This window comes from Lemur catta, chromosome X, assembly GCF_020740605.2.
Source record: "Lemur catta isolate mLemCat1 chromosome X, mLemCat1.pri, whole genome shotgun sequence".
Taxonomy (NCBI): Eukaryota; Metazoa; Chordata; class Mammalia; order Primates; family Lemuridae; genus Lemur; species Lemur catta.
The window spans coordinates 34,355,429-34,377,584 of record NC_059155.1 but is presented as its reverse complement, the minus strand read 5'-3'; the positions used below and the strand labels follow the sequence as shown (position 1 = coordinate 34,377,584).

Genomic DNA, 22,156 nt, shown 5'->3' with positions numbered 1-22,156 from the left:
TGCATACGCACACACACACGCATGCGCACATGCACAAATCATAAACCAGTGAGGTACAATGTGTTCCTGAACTCAGATAACTAATAAGGGAACACAAAACAATAGCCTAAAGGGCCATTTTATCTGTCAAAAAAATTCTTCCTCTGATGGTAAAAAAAAATCATAACTATGGTTATTATGAACCTGAAAATTAATTTTTATATATAGCATTCTTCTTTGAGATCCCTGGAAGAAACAAGCTAGATTCAAGGTATAATAGTATGCAGTATTTCTAGAAACAATCAATTTATTAAAATAGTTAATAACCCAAATAGAGAAAGAGAGGGCTCCTTAGCTGTTGTTTTTAAGAAACCATTCCTGGAATTAAAAACTTAATTACATGTGACCTTGCTTAGAATTACTGAAATATAGGTATTTAAAAAAATAAAATTTACTTTTTTTTAATGAACATCTGTCAGTTTTGAAAGACTTCTTACCTGTTTGATTTGATGAAGGCGGCTGATGGAATTACAAATGGGCGAAGGTGGCAACAACTGAAATTTAAAATACACAAATCAAGCTTGCTTTAATTCTGATTAACTATTTCGAAACATTAAGTCAATGTTGAATTACTTAAAATATTTATTGAGTGCTTAATGCATACTAGCAACAGTATCAGTTAAGTTCAAAGCTAAAACAAATCCAATTGAATCTTGACTGAAAATTATACTAATCAAGCCTATACATTTCAAAACAGAACAAAGTAACTGTTAACATAAGAAATATGGGACACGGCTGGGAGCGGTGGCTCAGGCCTGTAATCCTAGCACTCTGGGAGGCCGAGGCGGGTGGATTGTTTGAGCTCAGGAGTTCGAGACCAGCCTGAGCAAGAGCGAGACTCCGTCTCTACTAAAAATAGAAAGAAATTATATGGACAGCTCAAAAATATATATGTAGAAAAATGAGCCGGGCATGGTGGCGCATGCCTATAGTCCCAGCTACTCGGGAAGCTGAGGCAGGACAATTGCTTGAGCCCAGGAGTTTGAAGTTGCTGTGAACTAGGCTGATGCCACGGCACTCTAGCCTGGGTGACAGAGTGAGACTCCGTCTCAAAAAAAAAAAAAAATATATGGGACAAAACATCAATAGAAAATTTTATCTCTACCTTTCCTCTCCTATAGCACTAGATCTTAAAATCACCTCATTTTCTTTCCTTGCCAGTTTTAGTCCAACATTAAAGCTTAGCAAGAGGCATTACCCAGAGCAAAAAACTGAAACAGTCATTAAATCAGCAGCTAACTTGCCAAGCATACAAAAGAAACACAAACATAACAACATCATCAAGTATTTTGGACTCTAGCTGGGGACACCAGACTTTCGTAACATGGAATGACTTTAAGGCATTCACTTTCAAGTATTCTAGTACATTTTACTCTTGGTTGCTAAGATACTTGTCTAAGATACTTGTCCATTCTCTTTTTCAATTTTTTCTCAAAGCTTATGGAGACCCACACAAGAGAGGAATGAAAGAATGGAGGGATTTAAAGCTAAGTGTGAAAATAAGGCTTGAAAATTACCTTCAGAATTCATTTATCTACTCTGTCTATATCCTGGTTTTTCTCGAAATGCCAGATAATGAATTTAGTGTATCTTACTTTCACATTATATCTTAAGAGCACACTAAGCTGTGTGTTCAAAAATATCTAATGAGCACCTACTATGTGCTAAAGTACTGAACTAGACCCTGGGGATCCAAAGATAAATAAAACATTTTCCTGTCCTTGAGCAAGTCAAAGTCCAGTTAGGGGAAATTAGGCCACGGTTAAGTGCCAAACAGTTATGATTTGTGGGAGCTGATGGAGAACTTGGCCTGGGGTCTTGGAGAAGGCTTCATGGCAGAGGTAGCAATTAATTAGATGGAGAAGAGGAAGGAGGGCATTTCAAGGAGTAGGAAGAAACACTCAGGCAGAGATGTACGTTCAGGGAACAGAAATTCAGGGTGGCTGAAACTTGGTACCTGACAGGGAATGGCAGGAAACAAATTTGGGGAAATGTGGCTGAGACCAGATTACAGTTTTTGCACTTTAGCTTTTGAGCACAATAGGAAATTCAAAGCATAGGATTCTCTGAGTTCTTAAACCCCAAAGGTCTTTTAAACAAGAAGATCCTATCTGCTTTAGAAAGGTAACCCCAGCAGCATTATGAGGAACACACTGAGGGTGGAAGGAAGAGGGACTAGAAGGAGAGTCACGGGCCAGGATGAAAATGGTGAGTGTCTGATGAAAAAAGGAAGGGTGAAGAGGAGGCCAACTGCAGAAATGATCAGAAAGAGGGAAAAGAGTTAGATTGCCTTAGGTTCCTAGGGGGATGGTGGCCAGGAAAGGAAGTAAGAGGAGTGCGTTGGTGAGTGGGGAGATTGTGTGTGCTCAAAAAGTGTGTGTTGGATAAATAAATGTTTTTATGAAGCAGATCGTCTGAATTTTTGTTGGGTTTTAAAATGTATCATATGACTTTTTAAGGAATATATTACCTCACTAACTATATTTTGCTTAAAGTATTAAAATCAGTTTGTGTTGTCCAATCATTTGCTAGAAGGTAGAAGAAACAGACGTTATAAAAATAACAATAGAAAATATCTATGGGGTAACTGAAAATTTACGACATATATATTTGACAATTAACAACTATTTCACCATAATAATTCCCTATTGTAAAAATATGGCTAACTCTTTAAATATTTCAATATTTTTTGAGTCCCTATTATGTTTAAGGATCTATTTTTCTGCTCAGAGAGGAAGGAGAGTTTTAAAAAACAAAAACAACTAATCAGCCATAGTTATTGCCCTCTGAGACCTTACAGTCCACTGAGGAAAATAGTCATGGAAGCAAATATTATATGAGACAAGGAAATGCGTGTTCAATGGAGGCAAAGTGGGGTAGGAATGAAAAGCAAAGATTAAGTAGATGTGCATAGGCGGTGGGACACAGATAAGAATTGGGCCTCGTAGGACAAGGAGTTTGACAGCATAAGCCACAGAAAAGTGAAAGGGCTTGGCATGTTTTAGGAAAGGTTATTGGCCCTGTGTGAGTGGAATTCCAGAAGTCCATGGAGGGAGAGAGGGCTCTGAGATCAAAGGGTGAAGATGCTGGAAAGCTTTAAATGCCACACTCAAAAAGTTTGAACTGTGGGAAAACTATCTACTCTGGTATATATAGGAAAAGAGCAGGTTATATCTAACAGCAGCATCTATTTAGCTTTGGAATAGACACACAGATATTCATCAGTCCCGAGCTAGTTCAGTTGCTATCCAGAGGATGTGTATAAAGGAGGAGGTATCTGTGGACTACTGACTGGTCAGTAACTCAGAATGGCCCATAGTAATCATGTTCCAGGGTTGATATTGCAAGGAAATTTCCAATTCAAATCAATAATGCTACCAGCTGACCCTTCTAATGAAAGTCAGGAAATGTTTCTGGATAAACTACATAAAAAGGGATTCCTTGGATATATGATTTATTGCTATAGAAAACAGTGTTATGACAATGTACCAGAGCTGCTCTTTTAAGCATCTACTCATATAAAAATGTGATAATGGTGAAAATGCATGTAATATGCTTAGCACAGCACCTGGTACCTAGTATGTGCTCAATAAGTGGTTATTGACTATTACTACTACCACCATTATCACCACCATCATCAAGCACTCTAGATTCATCATTTAATTATCTATAAACAATAACTTGGATTATATGCAGTAGATTTATAAAACTAGGCTATAGTCAAGTTACAGTTAATGTCCCGGCTACCCAGCATCCTTCAGCTTTTTTCCTATTTGATATTTTATTTCTTTTTATTTTTAATAGACTTTATTTTTTAGAACAGTTTTAGATTCACAGCAGAATTGCAGAAGGTACAGAGAGTTCCCATGCACCTGCTACCCCCACGTACACACAGCCTTCTCCATTATCAACATCCTCCACCAGAGTGGTACATTTGTTGCAATTGGTGAACCTACACTGAAACATTATTATCACCCAAAATCTGTTTACCCTAAGGTTCATTCACTCCTGGTGTACATTCTGTGGGTTTGGAAAAATGTATGACAGGTATCCATATAGTATCCACAGAGTAGTTTCACTGCCCTAAAATTCCTCTGTGCTCTGACTATTCATCCTGATCTTTTTTTTTTAAACATAAATTGACTCACTTTTTTCTCATTATAAATCATGTTTGGTATAAAACATAATTAACGGAGGAAAAAGCAGCATCACCCACTATCCAGAGGTATCCATGGTAAATATTTCAATGCTTCTTTTTCTAGACCTGGATCTTATCACACATACTATTTTATAGTTTGGGTTGTTAGAACATTATATATATATATATATATATATATATATATATGTGTGTGTGTGTGTGTGTGTGTGTGTGTGTCTGTCTATATATATATAACTTAATATATTCTGAGAGCTTTTCATGTTAAAATTCATCTGCTTCTTCTGGAAAGAGGCTTCTAAAAAAAGAAAAAAATAAATAAAAGAAAAAAGTAAGAAAAGTAATTTTAAAATAAAAAAAAATTCATCTGCAACACCATTTTTAAAGGCTGGATATTATACTATATGGATGTACCGTAACAATAAGCAGCACTTATTATGAGCCAAACATGTTTTATCTCACTCAATTCTCATTCCATGATGTAGGCATTATTATTGTTCCCATTTTAAAGATTAGAAAACTGAGGGCCAGGGAGATTAAGCAACTTGCCCAAGGTGTTGTACAGTCATTGCTAGAACTGGAATTGAAACAGAGGTAATGAAGGCTCTTCATGTAACCTATTCCCTATTGTAGGACAGTCAGTGTGTTGCCACATTTTTTGCTAGCTCTTATAAGTAATGCTGTGATAACATCCTTTAAACTATATCTTTGCACATTTCCCTTCTTAATTTTTTTTCTTTTTTACTAACCACTATATGATAATGGCAGCACATATCCTTAATTAATTCTTTAGGATACATTCATAGAGTTAGAATTTCTGGGTTGCAAGGTTGTTGATACACAATGCCAAACTGCCCTCCAGAAAGCTTACACAAATTTACTTCCCGGCAGGGTATCAGAATATCAGTTTCCTTGTACTCTTCTAATATTACATATTGCTAATTTAAGAAAAAGTCTGTATGCCCATTCTTAAGGCATACTATAAAAAAACAAAGCAAGCAGAAAATATTGTGGTTTACACTCAGTTTTGGATATTCTTCCCTAATGTTCCTCTTTAGTAGCACTGGTCATTGAAAAGCTGTGCAGTGGCATGAACCAAATGTGAAAAATTTAGGTTTTCCTGAAAAAAAAAATCTCCAACATATATATATATATATATATATGCATACATATATTTGAATAAACAGCATTTTAATAAGTTTAATTCATGCTACTGATGTTCATATCTTCATCATTCAAATGCCAAAAAAATTCACGATATATAATGTGACAAACTATGGTTTATAAGGTTTATAATCCAATTGAAAAGACATGCCTACCTAGAGAACTTAAATACAAATATATACTATATATTAACAGAAATTATGACTTTAGCTATATTAAAATGGCATGTTATTTTAAAAAAGAGAGAATTGCATGTTGTGGCAAACTGTTCTAAACTAATTATGAAAGACTTCCTGGAAGACATTATTTTTAATTGCTACCTAAAGGATGGGAAGGAACCAGTTTAGGTTCAGGCAAAGGCTTAGAATTTCCTAATGGAAAACTAATGGGAAGTCATGAGAAGATTGCCTGACTGAAATTGATGACATCAGCAGGGATATAGTGTGAGATGTCTGGGGTAGGTAGGATTTGAACTTGAGCTACAGAATCATAAGCCATAGGAAGGTTTTTTAATTGGACAAAATATAGGTCAAGTATTGTATTGGCTGATTCTTTTAGTAATAACGTGCGAAATTAATTGGACAAAACAAGGCTTCTGGAAGAGATTTCTCCCCAGATTAAGTACTACAAGTGGTTTCTGCAAGGGAATTACCTTAGATAATTTTTCTACATGAAACAAAGCATTAAAATAGAAATAGTGAGTTTCCTGAGATGTCAATAAACCTCACTGATGTCTTTTGTGTAAATTTCCCACTGAGCCTTTCTCTCTCACACTCTAGGAAAAAAAAAAGTCCTTGGAGGGAAGAAAGAGTACCAGCACAAAGGAATGATATCATGGTGTGTGCAGGGGGGAGGGGTGGAATAGGGGGTGCTGGGTGAAGCTAATTCCCAAGAATTATCTCAAATGAAGGAACTAAGATGAAGCTTAGTTCCATTTAAAAGACAGAACACAGAAAGCTAGTAATATAAAGACATTAATTTTTTTTTTTTGAGACAGAGTCTCACTGTGTTGCCCGGGCTAGAGTGAGTGCCGTGGCGTCAGCCTAGCTCACAGCAACCTCAAACTCCTGGGCTTAAGCGATCCTACTGCCTCAGCCTCCCCAGTAACTGGGACTACAGGCATGCGTCACTATGCCCGGCTAATTTTTTCTATATATATTTTTTTAGTTGGCCAGATAATTTCTTTCTATTTTTAGTAGAGACGGGGGTCTCGCTCTTCCTGAGGCTGGTCTCGAACTCCTGACCTCAAGCAATCCACCCGCCTCAGCCTCCCAGAGTGCTAGGATTACAGGCGTGAGCCACCGCACCTGGCCTCAAGACATTAAAATTTTTAAAAATTATTTTTCACTTCCCCAGGTATTTTAAGCCATTTCCTACTATAGTACTAAAGATAAAACATTTAGAAAATCCTGAACAAAGAGTTGTATGCTATGTTCATAAATGTCTCTGCCTAGTTCCAGAAATGATTTAAGGTGGCTTACAATGCCACTTAACATGAAGTGAACATGGGCTAGACAGGGCACAAAGCAGGGTCAGGAATGTATTATAGAAATGCATTATGTATTTGCTCTACTGCATGGGCCATACACTGGATTTAGGGCTTGTGACTGACAATGTGAAAAGCAAAACCTAATCAGAAGGCATAAAATTAAAACGGATGAATTGCTCAAGAAAAGCACAACCTTTTCTGCTAGGGAGATATTTCCTTCCTGCTTCCTTTGGAATAGGAGGGGGTGGGGATGGAGAAGTGATGCAGCTGCATCCAGATTCACCAGAGGTGCCAGGAGGGAATTCCTGGTGGAAGAGGAGGAAATAGGTATGCCAACCTTGGAGTTCTTAGGAGATAAGACAAAGGGGTGACTTGCGGGTAAGGCATAGTCTCAACAGACAGAAGAGGGCCTTGGGTTTCTGGTCATTAGAAGTGAGGTGAAATAATTTCCTGAGGGTGGCAAAGAAAACATGTTTTTTTTTCTAGACAGAGTCTCACTCTGTTGCCTGGGCTACAGTGCTGTGTCATCAGCCCAGCTCACAGCAACCTCAAACTCCTGGGCTCAAGCGATCCTCCTGCCTCAGCCACCCGAGTAGCTGGGACTACAGGTGAAGAAAACATTTGCATTTAATTAAACAAAATAATTGTGAGATAACAGGTTTTTTTTTACAATGCTTGGGAAATATGCATCTTTATTTATTTGTATTTTAAATGAAACTTATGGCTCTTCCATGGCCTCTGTTACAGTAATTTTTTTCTAAAACATTGTTTTACCTATGTTGAAATACATGAAAAGCAGCACCACTTTTTAAATTGTGCTAAAATATACAGAACATAAAATTTATCAACATAACCATTTTTAAGTGTACAGTTCAGTAATGTTTAGTACATTCACATTGTTCTACAACTAATCTCCAGAACTCTTTTCATCTTGCAAAACTGAAACTCTAAACCTATTAACGATACCTCCCCATTCCTTTCTCCTCCCCTAGTCCCTAGAAACCACTGTTCCATTTTCTATCTCTATGAATTTGACTACCTAGGTGCCTAGGGCACCAATTTTAAGGACAGTGCAGTATGGGCTAGGACCCTTAAACTTATAATGTATGGTATCACTCAACAATACTTGTATTTTTTTCAAGAATGATGTTTCTATTTTGTATTATGTCAGCTAGAAATGAAAACACCTGTATTATTCATGCTTTGTGAAAAACATTCAACTAGTATAGAAATGTATGAAGTAAAAAATAAAATTCTTCCTATAATTCCATCTCCAGAGATAACTACTACTAATACATTGATACATATTCTTCTCAACCTCTGTAAATATATGAGGTCTGTCCAGAAAGTATCCAGCCATGTAATATTATATATTATATTAATACTTTCCAGACAGACCTCGTATATAACAGCATGGTATACATACATTTTTGAACCCTGGGTCTAATTACTAGGTACATAGGTTAGTGAGGCTGCTGAGGATGGTAGAGAGATGGAGGGAACCTGGGTCTCTGATGAGGGGAGCCACTCAATTAATCAACCCTGGAACCTCCTTTCCTCAGGGCTGCTTATTATTTGAGATAATAAACGTTCCTGTTTAGTCGCTTCTAATTGGATTTTGCTGCTTCTGCCAAAAGCATTCTAATTCATGTCATTCTAGATAGTTCAGCATTTCTATACTAAAGGAAAGTATACAGTTACATAAGTCTTACAATAACAACGAAGTGATGCTTTGACACAATAAAAAACATATGCATAGTACCGTTACAGCAAGCTAAACCAATAAGCCTTGAAAAGTCCCATCATTCAATAAGTTCAAATTGTTAGGTTCGCCTGTGTGGATGTTCCCTGGTCCCCAGGTTCCCAGTGTCAAGAATGAGTACTGGTATTGAGTGGAGCTGATAAAGGAGTGATCACAAACACACAGCAATTTTATACAAACAGTTTATCGCGTAAAAGAAAGAATGAAAGTAAAGAAGGAAGCTACAGAAAGTGAAAATACGTTCCGGAGAGAGTGGAACAGGTCAACCTCCACGAGTGGAGAAAGACGCCAAAGTCTGAGCATATGCTGCCTTTTGTAAGCTCACTAGCTTGTCCTGCTTTTCTCCTGGCAGGATTGGTTACTGTTTCCTGCCTTTGGGGGTGATTGACAGGTTGTGGTTATATAACAGATCATATGGCAGGTTACATAACGATAGGCTCTGTAACAGTTTCCCTTTCTGCGCATGCATCTTCCCCAGAATCCTTCATGAAGCTCCACCCATGTTATGCTAATTAGATGGTAATGAGCTCTAAATCAGTTAACGATTACTAGGAACTTTTTACTATGTATGTTCCTACCAGGGAACAGTTCCTAGCTACAATTTGGTTCCAGCACTCCACGCTTAGCTGCTTCCTTGCCACCTGTTTACCTTCTATCAGACCTAACAAAATGACTCCAATTCTGCCAAACCCAATCTAAGTTCATTTTAAATATGCATTATATTAAACTGAACCTTATGCAAATTAAGAGCCTAGAATTCCTAAGGAATATTAGGCATTAAAAAAATGCCAGGTATATGGTTGCTGCCTACATGTACTATTACTAATAAAAAAACATCTAATATTTATTGAGCATTTAGTATGTGCCAGTGATGTGCTGAGTGCTTTACGCTGATTAATGTAATCACAACAAACCTATAAAGCATATACTATTACATTCTCATTTCACAGATGAGGAAATTAAGGCATAGAAAGGGCAACTTGCCCCCAAATAAGTGAGCTTGGATGTGCAGTGCCATAAGGTCCTCAGCTCTCAGTCATTCTTCAACCCAAACCAGTCTGGCTTCTCTCAACTGAAATTGCTTGCAAATACAAGAAATTCATGAATAATCTGTTTCAGTAACTCAAAGGACACTTTTCTATCTATCTGTTTAACTGCTTGACAGCATATGACTTGTCCTTTCCCTTGGTTTTTCATATTACTACTCTCTTCTGAGACCCCTCCCACCTCTCTGACCATTCTGTCTTAGTCTTTGGACTCTTCTGACTGATGTTTAAGTGTTGGTGATCTTTAAAGCTTTGTCCTACAGCCTCTTCTCTGCTCCTTCTATCCTCTCTCCATGGGGCATACCAATCACTCCCACAGCTTTAACTAATGATCTACTGATGATTCCTAAATAGGTACTTTTAGCCCAGATCTCATTCCTGAGCTTCAAACTAGTATATCCAACATCTCCACTTGGAGATCCCAGAGAACCTCAAATGTAACATGTCTGAAACTAAACTCATCTTCCTTTCTAAATCTACTCTTCTTCTTCCAATGGTCCCTTATTCTGTGGCACCACCAATGCCGTCAGTTGCCTAAGCCAAAGACCTAGGAGTCATTTTTGCCTCCACTGTTTTCCATTCTTCATTACATCTATTATTATTGATTTCACCTTTGAAATTGCTCATGAATCTACCACTTTCCTCCATTCCCACTATCATCACAGTAGTCCAAGCTACCATCAGCTCTTAGCCAGGGTTATTGCAGTAGCCTCCTATCTGATTTTCTTGCATCTGCTTTTGCCCTCTTCCAATCCACCTTTCACTCTGTAGCCAGGATGATCTTTTAAAAACGCAAATCTGATCATGTCAGTCACTGACTTAGAACTCTTCAGTGGCTTCCCACTGACCTTTTGATAAAGTGCAAAATCTTTAGCATACCTTGAAGGCCCTACACGATCTTGCAATAGTCTGCTTCTCCAACCACATCTCTTACTTCATCTTTACTTCCACTTTAGCTATAATGCACTTCTTTCAAACCTCCTTTCTGTACACACTCTACACACCATACTCCCTTTCATTTCCATGCCTTCAAAAATGCTGTTTTCTACTGGGAATATTGTTTGCCCTTGCCACCAATATCCTAAACTGCGTAACTCCTACACATCAGTAAGATGTTATCTCCTCCCTAAAGTACCCAAACTAGGTTAGATCTCCCTGGCAACTAGATCAGGGCCTAAGACATAGTAAATCCTAAAAATATTTGTTGACTTGGCTTAGTAGAAAAGAAGACTGGATAGGTATGAAAGGTGTTGATCGGCAAGCAGGTACTCAATAAATATTGTTGAATGAATGAGTAAATGAGTGGAAAGAAGGAAGATTTGTTTAATGAATGATTCTAATTTTTCCTATCATAACATTAATGCATTTAAAAAAATCATTTAATATCATTCTAGGAAGAGGAAAATGTCCAGTTTTAAGATTAGGAGGCAATATTTTAAATTGGTTCCAAACTATAACATTTCACTAAAATTTAATGTTCTATAAATTCTATAATATTTTAAAAAATCATATTATAAATCTATGAAGAATTATATGCCATCAAATTAGCTAATCTCAATAAAATGGACAAATTCCTAGAAACCCATGAATTACCAAACTGATTCAAGAAGAAATAGAAAATCTCGACAGACAAGAGATAGAATCTGTAATCAAAAACCTCCCAACAAAGAAATGTCCAGGACAAGGTGGCTTCATTGGTGAACTCTACCAAACATTTAAAGAAGAATCAACACAATCCTACTCAAATTCTTCCAAAAATAGAAGAGGAGGGAGCACTTCCTAATACATTCTATGAGGCCAGCATTACCCTGATACCAAAGCCAGCAAAGATTGCACGAGAAAACTATAGATTAAGATCTATAGATGCAAAAAGTATAGATGCAGAAAGATTTATCCCAGGAATACAAGGGTGGTACAATGTAAGAAAATCAATGTAATACATCATATTAATACAACAAAAGGGAAAAAAACACATGATCATACCTAGAGATGCAGAAAAAGCACTTGAAACAATTCAATACCCTTTCATGATAAAAAATACTTAACAAGTAGTAGAAGGGAACTTTCTAAACATGATAAGGGAACAAGACAAGGTTATACACTTTTTGAGACTACAATTTTGTGGTTGAACAACATTGTGAATACACTAAATGCCACTGAATTACACTTTAAAATAGTTAATTGAATGCTATGTGAACTTCACAATAAAAAATCATGTAATCATTTATTCACTTTGGCTTACTGATCTGCAAATATATTCCCTATGTTTACAGGATAATTAGCAGGAAAGAATTATGATTTAGAAATTGTATTACAAAACCATGAAAAGCAAATTTTATTTACAATTCAAGATAAATGTGAGATAAAAATCTAACTAAAAGCCTGAAAAGCACTTTTAGGAGAGTCCGCAAATTTTCCTCTGAAAATTAGAATGTTCTTTAAAAAATTGGAAGCCAGATGGTCTTATACATAAAATCTCAATGTTAACTCCATATGGGATTTCAAAATTAATTCTGTTGCAGCTGCAGCAAAGCAATCATAACTGTAGTCGATGTGTTTATTTTTCCTTCAGTAATGTTTAGAGTAGTGTTTCTCAAAGTGGGAACTTGTTAGAAATGCAAATTTTCAAGCTTCACCCCAGATCTACTGAATCAGAAACTCTGGGAGTGAGACCCAGTCAGCCATCTGTGTTTTAATAAGCCCTCCATGTGCATGCTGAAGTTTGAGAACCACCTGGTTGAGACCAATAAGCACAAGTCTTAGACAGGGAGGCTGCTATAAGCATTTTCTTACCAGACACTGTTGACTCATACATGTTGCACTGTTTCTTCTAATTCTTAACGTGTCAGTTTGGAACACCTGTGAGCTGTCACTAAGAAGAAAAAGAAAACACTTATTATATGAAATCCACTACAAAATTTAAAGAAATAAGATTTCAAATACTTAACAATGTCGTTAATGTAAATAGCTTTTTGGTGAAGACAGCTGTGCAGATGTAGAAATTCCAACACACACACAGAGCCTTAATCAGCTGAGCATAAACTTCCACGTAAGGCAAGGAAGTTATAAGCATGCCACTTTACCTCTAATCATGCTACTAAGTATAATCTACTGTGACCTTGGAAATACATCATTTTCAGTGTAAACCTGCAACTGGTTTAAATTTATGGTTGAAGCTAGAATATGCAAGCACTAATTCCCTCTCAACTTCCAAACTTTCACATGAACGAGAGGGATAACTATAACATCAGGGGTTGATAAAACTGAGAGTTTTCACAGATGTGTTTTGTTTGGCTTACATGGTGTGAAAAATGTTTTTCAATTCGTTGTGCACACTGAGATTTCACAAAAAAAAATACAGATTCTGGATTTTTGGCTTCTATTGAAAATTTGCAACACTGGGCCATATTCCCATGTAGCAACAAGGGAATGAAGCTGCCTCGCCACTGCCCGCTGAAGACGGTATCTGTGTCCTCAGCTTTGACAGTTGCCCACCCAGGTGGCCTCAGTCCTATTTGAGCTTGTAACCCTGAAGAAGTCACCTTTTCCTTTTCTGCTTATCTTTTTTTTTTTTTTTTTTTTTTTTTTAGTTACAGGGTTTTGCTATGTTACCCAGGCTAGACGTGCAGTGGCTATTCATGGGCACAATCATAGCATGCTGCAGCCTTGAACTCCTGGGCTCAAGCGATCCTCCCGCCTCAGTCTCCTGAGTAGCTGGGACTACAAGCATACACCAACATACCTGACATCTTTTCCTTTTTATGTTTCCTTTCTATTATAACTTCTTGTTTTGAAATAGTTTAAGGCAAGAAATTTCAAAAAGAATACAGATGGTTCCTATGTACCCTTCATCCAGGTTCCTCCAATGATAAGAAATCATCTTTAACACTTTCTTTTTTTGCGCCTATATATGCAGTCAGGTGCCAGCCTTTTAGGTTTTACCTCTATACTCCCTCTTGTATCTGCCTTATTCTTTTTAGGCTCTTTGCCCAAAACCAATTCAAAGCCTTTTTTTCCTTTTCCATGGACTCTGCAATAGTCTAATTGGACTCCTCGCCTCCCTTCTTTTCCTTCCCCAAGCTCTCTAACGGACTACCAGGGGCACCTTCCTAAAGAACAGCTTGCTCTCCTGCTCACAATTTTCAGTGACTCTCTTCATTGCCTGACAAATTCAGTTAGTCTTTACTACGACATTCAAAACTCTCCACAATTTGGCTCCAGACTTTTGGACTTCATGGACGAGTAAAATTTCAAAACAAAATCTAGAAACAAACATTCCGTCGGTATCTTTTTCTCATGCCAAGTAAAGTCATTTAAAAAAAATCCCACCATTGACCAACATCATTTCATTTGTAAAAGGACATTTTGCTATTAAAAACAAAAAGTAAGGGACTAACAATTTCAGGGTACAGTACAGTCCTGCCCAGCAAGGACAATTAACAACTATGTAGCAATCTATTTAAGTATGCTGTACTTAACTTTTTTTAAAACCAGGGGTTGGTCAAAACTTTACCTGGGATCAGCACTGATCAGCAGATGAACATTAGGAAGCCAGTGGTTCAGGTAAAGTTGACCATTAAGCTCTCTGGAATACACCTATGCTTTTCTGCCTCCCAGCCTATTCCATATACTTGCAATGCTATCCCAGCCATCAGGCCCCTTCCCTTCCAGTGTGTATCCTATCAGTCTACTAAGGCCCATCTCAAATACCACCTTCTCCATGAACTTTTTCCTTATCCTTTACCAATACCGCTATAATTTCTCCCTCTTTTCTTTGAATTCCCTAGCACTTTCTTTGCCTCTCTAAGCACTTTAAAAATAACATTTAAGTCCTTTGAGTATTTATCTTCCCTATTCAATTAAAAGTTTATTGAGCCTTGAGATACATCTTTGCAACATGCTAATTTGCATGTAATAGGCAGTAACTCAATATTTTATGAATGAGAGGATATATAGATGATCTAATTTTTACTTCCTCTCCCAGTCCTTTTCCCTGTGAGAACAGGAATATGTCCTGGCAGTGACTTACCAGGAAATTGGAGGGACACTAATAGGTTATATATTTCCACTATCTTTTGTGCATTCTCCCCTAACTTTTTGTCTATTTTGTTTAATAAGACTCTAACTGAAAGAAATTAATTGAGGTAGCATATACCTCAACTGGTATCACTCATTCAACATGAATTTATAAAACCCTAGGTGACATCTAGAACTAAGTGTCACTTCTAACTTGGAAAAAGTGAATGAAGGTCATATAACCGGATGGATATTCAATGCCCCACATAAAATGATCAGTAAGTAGCTCTGTCTACACTACAATAGATTTGTGTCAGTTATACTACCAAAGCAATCTTTTCTCATGGCCACAATTACTCAGGTTTGTAAGAGTTCAACAACCAGATGGAGAGGAAACTTCTTATGCAAAGGATCAGATAGTGAATACTTTAGGCTTGATCTTCTGTTGCAGCTATTCAGTACTGCCATTGTAGTGGGAAAGTAGTCATGGACAATAAGTAAACAAACGGGCATGGTTCTAGTCCAATAAAATTTTATTTACAAAACCAAGTGGCAGGCTGGACTTGGGCCTCAGGCCATAGTTTGCCTTTCAAATAGAATTGAGGCAATAATAGTTAAAATGCAGGGTCAGGCTAGAAGATTTTAAAGGGGGGAGGCACTGGCAGGAATCCAAGAACCTAATCTCTAATTCTTTTAATAAGGGTCAGAGAAAGAGAAGAAAAAAACTACTACCTTTAAATATAGTTATCAATACCAGTAATAAAGTCAGACAACTATAGGGATAAAGGGGATAAAAAACCAAGGGGTTCAAAATGTTTTGACATTGGTATTTTTATTCATACAAGATCTATACAAAACAGTGCAGGAACTTCTTTAAAACAGTAATACTGTATTCAAGAGTTAACATTTCAGGAACAAGTTTAAGGAATTTAATTCTGCAAATGCTGGTGCAAGAGAGGGTATTTATATACAAGAAACATCAAGAAAAATTAGAAAATTACTTGAAAGAGGCACAACAATATTTAGCAAGCTGCCAATAGAATGCTTTACTGCCAGGTGTAGTTTAGAAAGAGGCAGGACAAGAAGTATTTTAGGCCCAAGGAAGTAAAAGTGAGAAAAGTGAGCTCTCTCTCTCTCTCTCTCTCTCTCTCTCTCTCTCTCTCTCTATATATATATATATATATATATATATATATATATATATATATATATGTATGTATATATGCACAGGTGAAAATGAATTCAACTAAGGCTCAGTGTAATCCTACTCTAAATTTGTCTTGCTTGAGAATAACTTCTCTGACTACATCCTAAACTTGCTACGATAACACAAAATATGCCCTCAGATCATTTGGGTAAGTTCCCTGACCTCAGGCATGTTAAATAGCACTCCTATGTTACTTCTGTTTGATGGACTAGAGTCCCCGGACTTGGTCCACTTTGTGGTTTCTATGTCTTTAACTCCTACTAGATACAACTTTCTGTACAAATTTTACGTATACTAGATAATTATGTTAGTAACAACTTTCTGTACAAATTTTACATCATGTATCAGGATCTTAAGCTAAGGAATTCAACACTGTAACTATGCTCTAATATGATTAAGAACAAAACAAAACAAAAACAAAACCTCAAATCTTTTGCAGAATAAAGCAAGGTATGAAGGGATAACTGAGATCTCTCTCTTCACTTTTAGGACTTGGAAGATTAGGGAAGGGGGCCTGGTCCACCCCCTTCTATTTTCAACCTGTTTCTTCTATTCATAATGCCTTCCAATAAAACCAACATTCTCCTCACCTCTCTCTTCTACCAGCAGAGTAGTTCCCATAACAATTCCTTTATTCTCACAATAGGATTACAGCAAAATCCTGAGTTTATAAAATGTTCTTGTTCTCAGCACAACATGCAGCGTTCCCCACCTTTATCTTTCTACCTGCCTAGTTTAAAAAGTTAATGTGTTTTTTTTGTTAATCTTAGTTTGCTTTTCATTTTGTGACAATATATTCTCTCCTATCGCAAATGATCCAAAGGCTGCATTTGTTTAAGAGTTTACCAGCTCAGATGTTGATTAGGGGTGGGCAGAATACTAGTTTAGGATAATCAGGAGACACAAGGTCCTAGTGCTGGCTCTGCCACTAACCATGTCATTTTGGAGATTTATGGGCCTCAGTTTCCTCATATGTTAAACATGGAAGGGGTAGATCTGGTCTCTGACTTCCTAACAGTCTATGATGTGAATTACAACTATCAATTAGTATGATGCCACAAAAGGTGAGGAGCAAAGTTAATAACATATGTAGTGAATGCATCTTTCAGACATTTTTACAATATCTATAAAACCTTATGATATAGATCTAAGATCTCCTTTTAAAATTCTAACTTAAGAAATAATAAGGTTTTGGCTACCCCAATTACCCTGATTTGATTAATTCACACTGTATGCCTGTATCAAAACATCACATGTACCCTATAAAGATATACAACTATTATATACCCATAACTCAAAATAAAAAAGAAATAATAAGATTTAGTAATGTCAGACTTTCAGATATGTGCAGGAAATACAGTTAGTATTTTAGTGCAATGTTTCTAAATCCTTTTTCTGCTATTGGCCCTCTATGGAGCCTCTTTAGACATTTTCCCCCAATTGCTCCCCCTCCACAAAATTTTAGCACTACAGATATACTGTATATCTGGGCTTTATACATAAAAAGAGTAAAAATTTTTCACACCTCCCCCAAGAACCAATTTTCTCCCCCCTCCCTGCGCCCCACCTTGGGGGAAATATCGCCCATTGAGAATGCGTAATTTAGGAGATCAAGCTTCTGTGGTATCTAAACTTTCTGCTCAAATAAAAACTAGGTGTAAAACCAGCCCAAACTTATTTGCTTGACAACCATATCCGTCTCAAGTGTGCTGAAGGTGAAGGTCAGAGGTGACAAAACAGTTGAGAAAATAGACAAAAATTAAAGTTATGGCAGAAGATCTGGAGGCAAGGGGGGAGGATGCTCAGTTTCTTCAAAGGAGTGGGTTAAGAAATGGGGTAAAGTTAGAAAAAGGTTGGGCTCCACACCAACTGGTTGCCACTTTCAGGTCATGGGGGACTGTCAGGAGAGGACGTTCAGGCGTTCAAGTTCAGATGTATGTCAACCTCAGGGTGGGTGTGCGCTCTCCCTCCCGTCCCCACTCCCGCCCAGGCTAAGGGTGGGATCTTTGGACATCAGGAACAAGGGAGATACCTGCAGAACCTCGATAAATAAAAGCATGGGCATTCTATCAGAAGTCACTTTCTCCAACACCTCCCCACCCCCACCCCCACCTTCTTGCCTCTTCCATTATTTCAACCTTGCTCACCTAAGTCCATTGATCAAAGGGGCGCTGTTGGATCGTCTCAGGTTGTTGCAGTCAGTGGTGGTGGAACTTGGAAGCAGCTCCAAACTCAGTTCCATTTTCTCCTGCATCATGTCCGTGTCGAGGAAGAAGCTACGGCTTAGTTGGAAGTTCTCAAGGCATTGTGGCTCCCGTTCCATTAAGGACAAGTCAACTTGGTGGGGAGATGATGTAAGGAAAGAGGCAAAGGGGAAAAAGAGAAGAGAGGAGAAGGCTTTTAGACGAGTGGAGGTGCTCACCTTTGCAGCCCGAGCATTCCTAACACCAGTGAACACAAAGTTGGGCAGGACTGGCCCCGAACCTACTATCCCCATCCTTGGGCTCCCCAACCATGAGAAGGTTCCCTACCTCCAACCCTATAATGCAAACAGGAAATTCGTCTCAGTTACCGTCGCGAATCCTGCTCCTTCATCTCTCTCAGCCGTGCCAACCGCGGGTAAGCTTTCCCGGCCAAAACAAAAACTACAAAAACCGCCTTTGAGGATTAGTCAGGTCCTACCCCTGTACGCATGCGCCCTGTATCCGGCTTGACGACGCATGCTTTTACGCGAGTCATTAGCTTAATTTCAGGCGCCTTTGTCAGCCCTGCCAGCGACGCATGCGCAGTCAAGGAGCTGCCTTTTCCCCTTTGTCGTGCCCTCCCTTCTGTGTTCTTCGTGCAGACTCGCTGTGGTTATTTCTCTAACCGTTTGTTAACCCTGGCATGGTTTCCTTAACCATTATTTAGGGGGGAAAAAGGTTGGTAGGAGTGAGGTGTATGGGAGTTCCGTCCTTTCTGCCCTGTGTCCAATATTCAGCTTTCTCAGTTTTGGCTAGCCCATCTGGTGATCCTTATGAATGAGGCCAACAAGCTTGTTTACCTGCCATGACAAATTTTTCCACACTGTAACAGCAGACACACTACACCTTCGTAATTTTTAAAAAGCTAAAGTCTGAGAAGAAAAAAACAAACACTCCTAAGTGCTTAGAGGCCACTTACTCCCAAAAGGTCGTGGTAAGGCGCTAACCTAATTGAACCAATTTCGCAGACCAGTCGTTTTCAATGTGGTTTCATTTCTTACCGTAATCGTCCAGTGTGTATTCATTCTTACATTGTATAAAACTTGGCTCCGCACAGCTATTCATCTAAGAAACAAACTACTCGGCTAATTTTCAGAGATTTGAGTTAAAGCAGTGAGGCTTATTTTCTTAAAAGTTTCAGAATTTAGCATTCATCTAAATCAGTGTTTTCATTTCAGGTAGTATTAGAGGGTATACACATTCTAGCCATGCTGCATGGCTCATAACATTTTAAGAACTGCTCTTTTAATTAGCTGGGTGTGCTGTCATGCACCTGCGGGAGACTGAGGCAGGAGGATCACTTGAGCCCAGGAGTTTGAGGTTGCAGTGAGCTATGATGACACCACTGCACTCTAGCCCGAGTCAAAAGAGCGAGACCCTGTCTCAAAAAACAAAAACAAAAACAAACCCCCCAAAACAAAAACACAAACAAAAAACACCCTAAAACTGCTCTTTTAGAATTTTTCACCACCAGTTAATAAGCCACATTGAATACTGATATCTTAACTCCACGTTAATAATTCTGTAAAACCACATTTTAGGAACCATATAGAGAATTGGCAGAGAAGACAAATAAACCTATTGAAATGAGAGCTATTGATTAAAATAGTCATAACATTGGTATAGCACTTTAAAGTTTACAAAATGTTTTCACATACTTATCTCAATTGGTTCAATCATCAACCCTGCTCAGCTAGTCAGTGAACTTAAAGTAATGGGATTGTTTTGAGATGGTTCGTGGCAAGTTATGACATGTAAGATCACAATCAGTTATTCATTCATTCTGGAAATAAGAAAAACTTGATTATGTTAGGCAGAATTAGATTACCTAAATCCCAGACATAGGATGATTTGGAGTCTCCATTCCTGTTGTAAAACAGGTTAATAATAGTTACCATTTGTTGGGCACTTATTATGTGCCTGGTACTGCCCTAATCACTTTAAATATGTGATCACATTTAATGCTTACAATAATTCTGTGAGGTAGGCAACATCACAATGCTCATTTTTTCAAAGCCCAGAGGGGTTAGTCAAATTACAACTACGAAGTGGCAAAGCCAAGATTCCTCTGGCTTTCTGGTTTTGTTTTGTTTTGTTTTGTTTTTGTTTTTGTTTTTTTGAGACAGGGTCTCACTTTGTTGCTGAGGCTAGAGTGCAGTGGCTTCCTCATAGCTCACTGCTACCTCCAACTCCTGGGTTGTTGGGACTACAGGCCCACGCTGCCATGCACCGAGGGCTAATTCTTTTTTCTTTTCTTCATTTTTTTTTTTTATTTTATACAGATGGAGTCTGGCTATGCTGCTCAATCTGGTCTCAAACTCCTAGCCTCAAGCCCAAGCCTCCCAAAGTGCCAGGATTACAGCCATGAGCCACCTTGCCCAGCCTCCTCTACCTCCTCTACCTTTCTATTTAAGTAAAAAGAGGAAGTATCTCTCTGAATATTTTCCTGGACACTTTCTGTACTCATAAGCACTCAATAAATACTTATTAAGTCATTTTATGAATAAATGTAGGTTTAAATAACCTGTCTTTCATAAATATCTTGTAAATTAGTTAAATAATTTCTTATTTTACAGTTGATAAAATTCCAAAGAGATTAATGGCCCATAGTTAGGTGGCCATAGAATCCAGGCTAGTACCAAGAACTACTGAAGGCCACTGTTAAAATACCCAGGGTACCTGGAAAGTTTACAAAAGATGGTGGTTAATGCTGAGTAAAATCAGGGTGAACTAAAAAGGCAGTTGTTATAGACAGAACAGAAACTCAAAATCAAACCATCTGAATAGCAGAAAAATATGGAGTACACCAGTGAACCAGTGGATCTTACTTCCATTCTACTGCAAATTTTACCTTTCAGAGTTTAATATTCTTGACAGGTAATAAGGTTTAATGAATACATTTGGAGTGAATAGACAAAACCTCGCCGGGCGCAGTGGCTCACGCCTGTAATCCTAGAACTCTGGGAGGCCGAGGTGGGTGGATTGCTTGAGGTCAGGAGTTCGAGACCAGCCTGAGCAAGAGTGAGACCCCCCCCCACCCCCGTCTCTACTAAAAATAGAAAGAAATGATCTGGCCAACTAAAAATATATATATAAAAAAAATTAGCCGGGCATGGTGGCGCATGCCTGTAGTCCCAGCTACTCGGGAGGCTGAGGCAGTAGGATTGCTTAAGCCCAGGAGTTGGAGGTTGCTGTGACCTAGGCTGACGCCACCGCACTCTAGTCCGGGCAACAGAGTGAGACTCTGTCTCAAAAAAAAAAAAAAAAAATCTCATCCTGCCTAAGCATCACAGATATTTAATTTTTAAAAATCAAAATACAATAACATTAAGAAAACAAGTATCACAAAATGACAAGGAAAAAGCAACTAAGGGACTATGTTTATAAGAAAAGGGGTAGTAATATGAAATGACTAAATATATGAGATGGTAATAAGTTTACAGCTATTATCAAATAGGAGGAACACTCTTTAACTAGAGAACAGCTACATGTCAGGAACCCAAAACCTGTAAAGATATAGAGAGGATTCATAGCACATACACAGGTTGGAATATCAAAAGGAACAAGGACTACAAAAACAGAATTCTTCACGCTACAATGGCAAATATAACACTTACAGAAATTATTTTTACTTTTCCCTATTTCTATCTACACATTATTATACCCACCTAGCTGTGTTTCATGATCAGCTCTTCCGGTTCCACAGTAATACGCCATGATTGTGGGGAACTGGTTTGCTTAAATCCACGCCTAGATTCTTATGCTACTTCTCTCCTCGTACATCCCAGTCTGCTACCATCTGTCCCAGGCCTCTTATCTATAAAAGATATCCCACAAATATGTCATAGTCAGCTCTTTATTTTATCAGTTGCCATGGCAACCTTTTAAGCTATATTTTAACTTTTAGTTAGCACAAGAGCAAGTCAAATACAAGTTGAACCCAAGCCCAAAAACCAAAAACACCCAAACACCTCCCAAAAGACTGATGATTACCCCCATAATAAGCTGAAATAAATAATATAAAAAAGACTTAC

General features: G+C 38.0%; 1 protein-coding gene across 5 annotated transcripts in view; it reads right to left on the bottom strand.

Annotated features, from left to right (window-relative positions):
* The window catches only part of LOC123628563 (P2R1A-PPP2R2A-interacting phosphatase regulator 1-like), a 60,302-nt gene that overhangs the window by 36,032 nt on the left and 2,114 nt on the right, over positions 1-22,156 (bottom strand). For 2 of the 5 annotated variants that reach the window (XM_045538339.1, XM_045538344.1), the window contains exons 2-5: positions 21,791-21,939; positions 18,027-18,216; positions 12,450-12,528; positions 477-533 (exon numbers count right to left, since the gene is read on the bottom strand). In XM_045538339.1, the coding sequence (XP_045394295.1) occupies positions 477-533; positions 12,450-12,528; positions 18,027-18,216; positions 21,791-21,839 (375 nt within the window). In that variant the 5' untranslated portion in view covers positions 21,840-21,939. Of the gene's footprint in view, positions 1-476; positions 534-12,449; positions 12,529-18,026; positions 18,217-18,410; positions 18,573-21,790; positions 21,940-22,156 lie in introns of those variants that run through there. The other 3 variants (XM_045538342.1, XM_045538341.1, XM_045538340.1) reach the window with 3 other exon arrangements.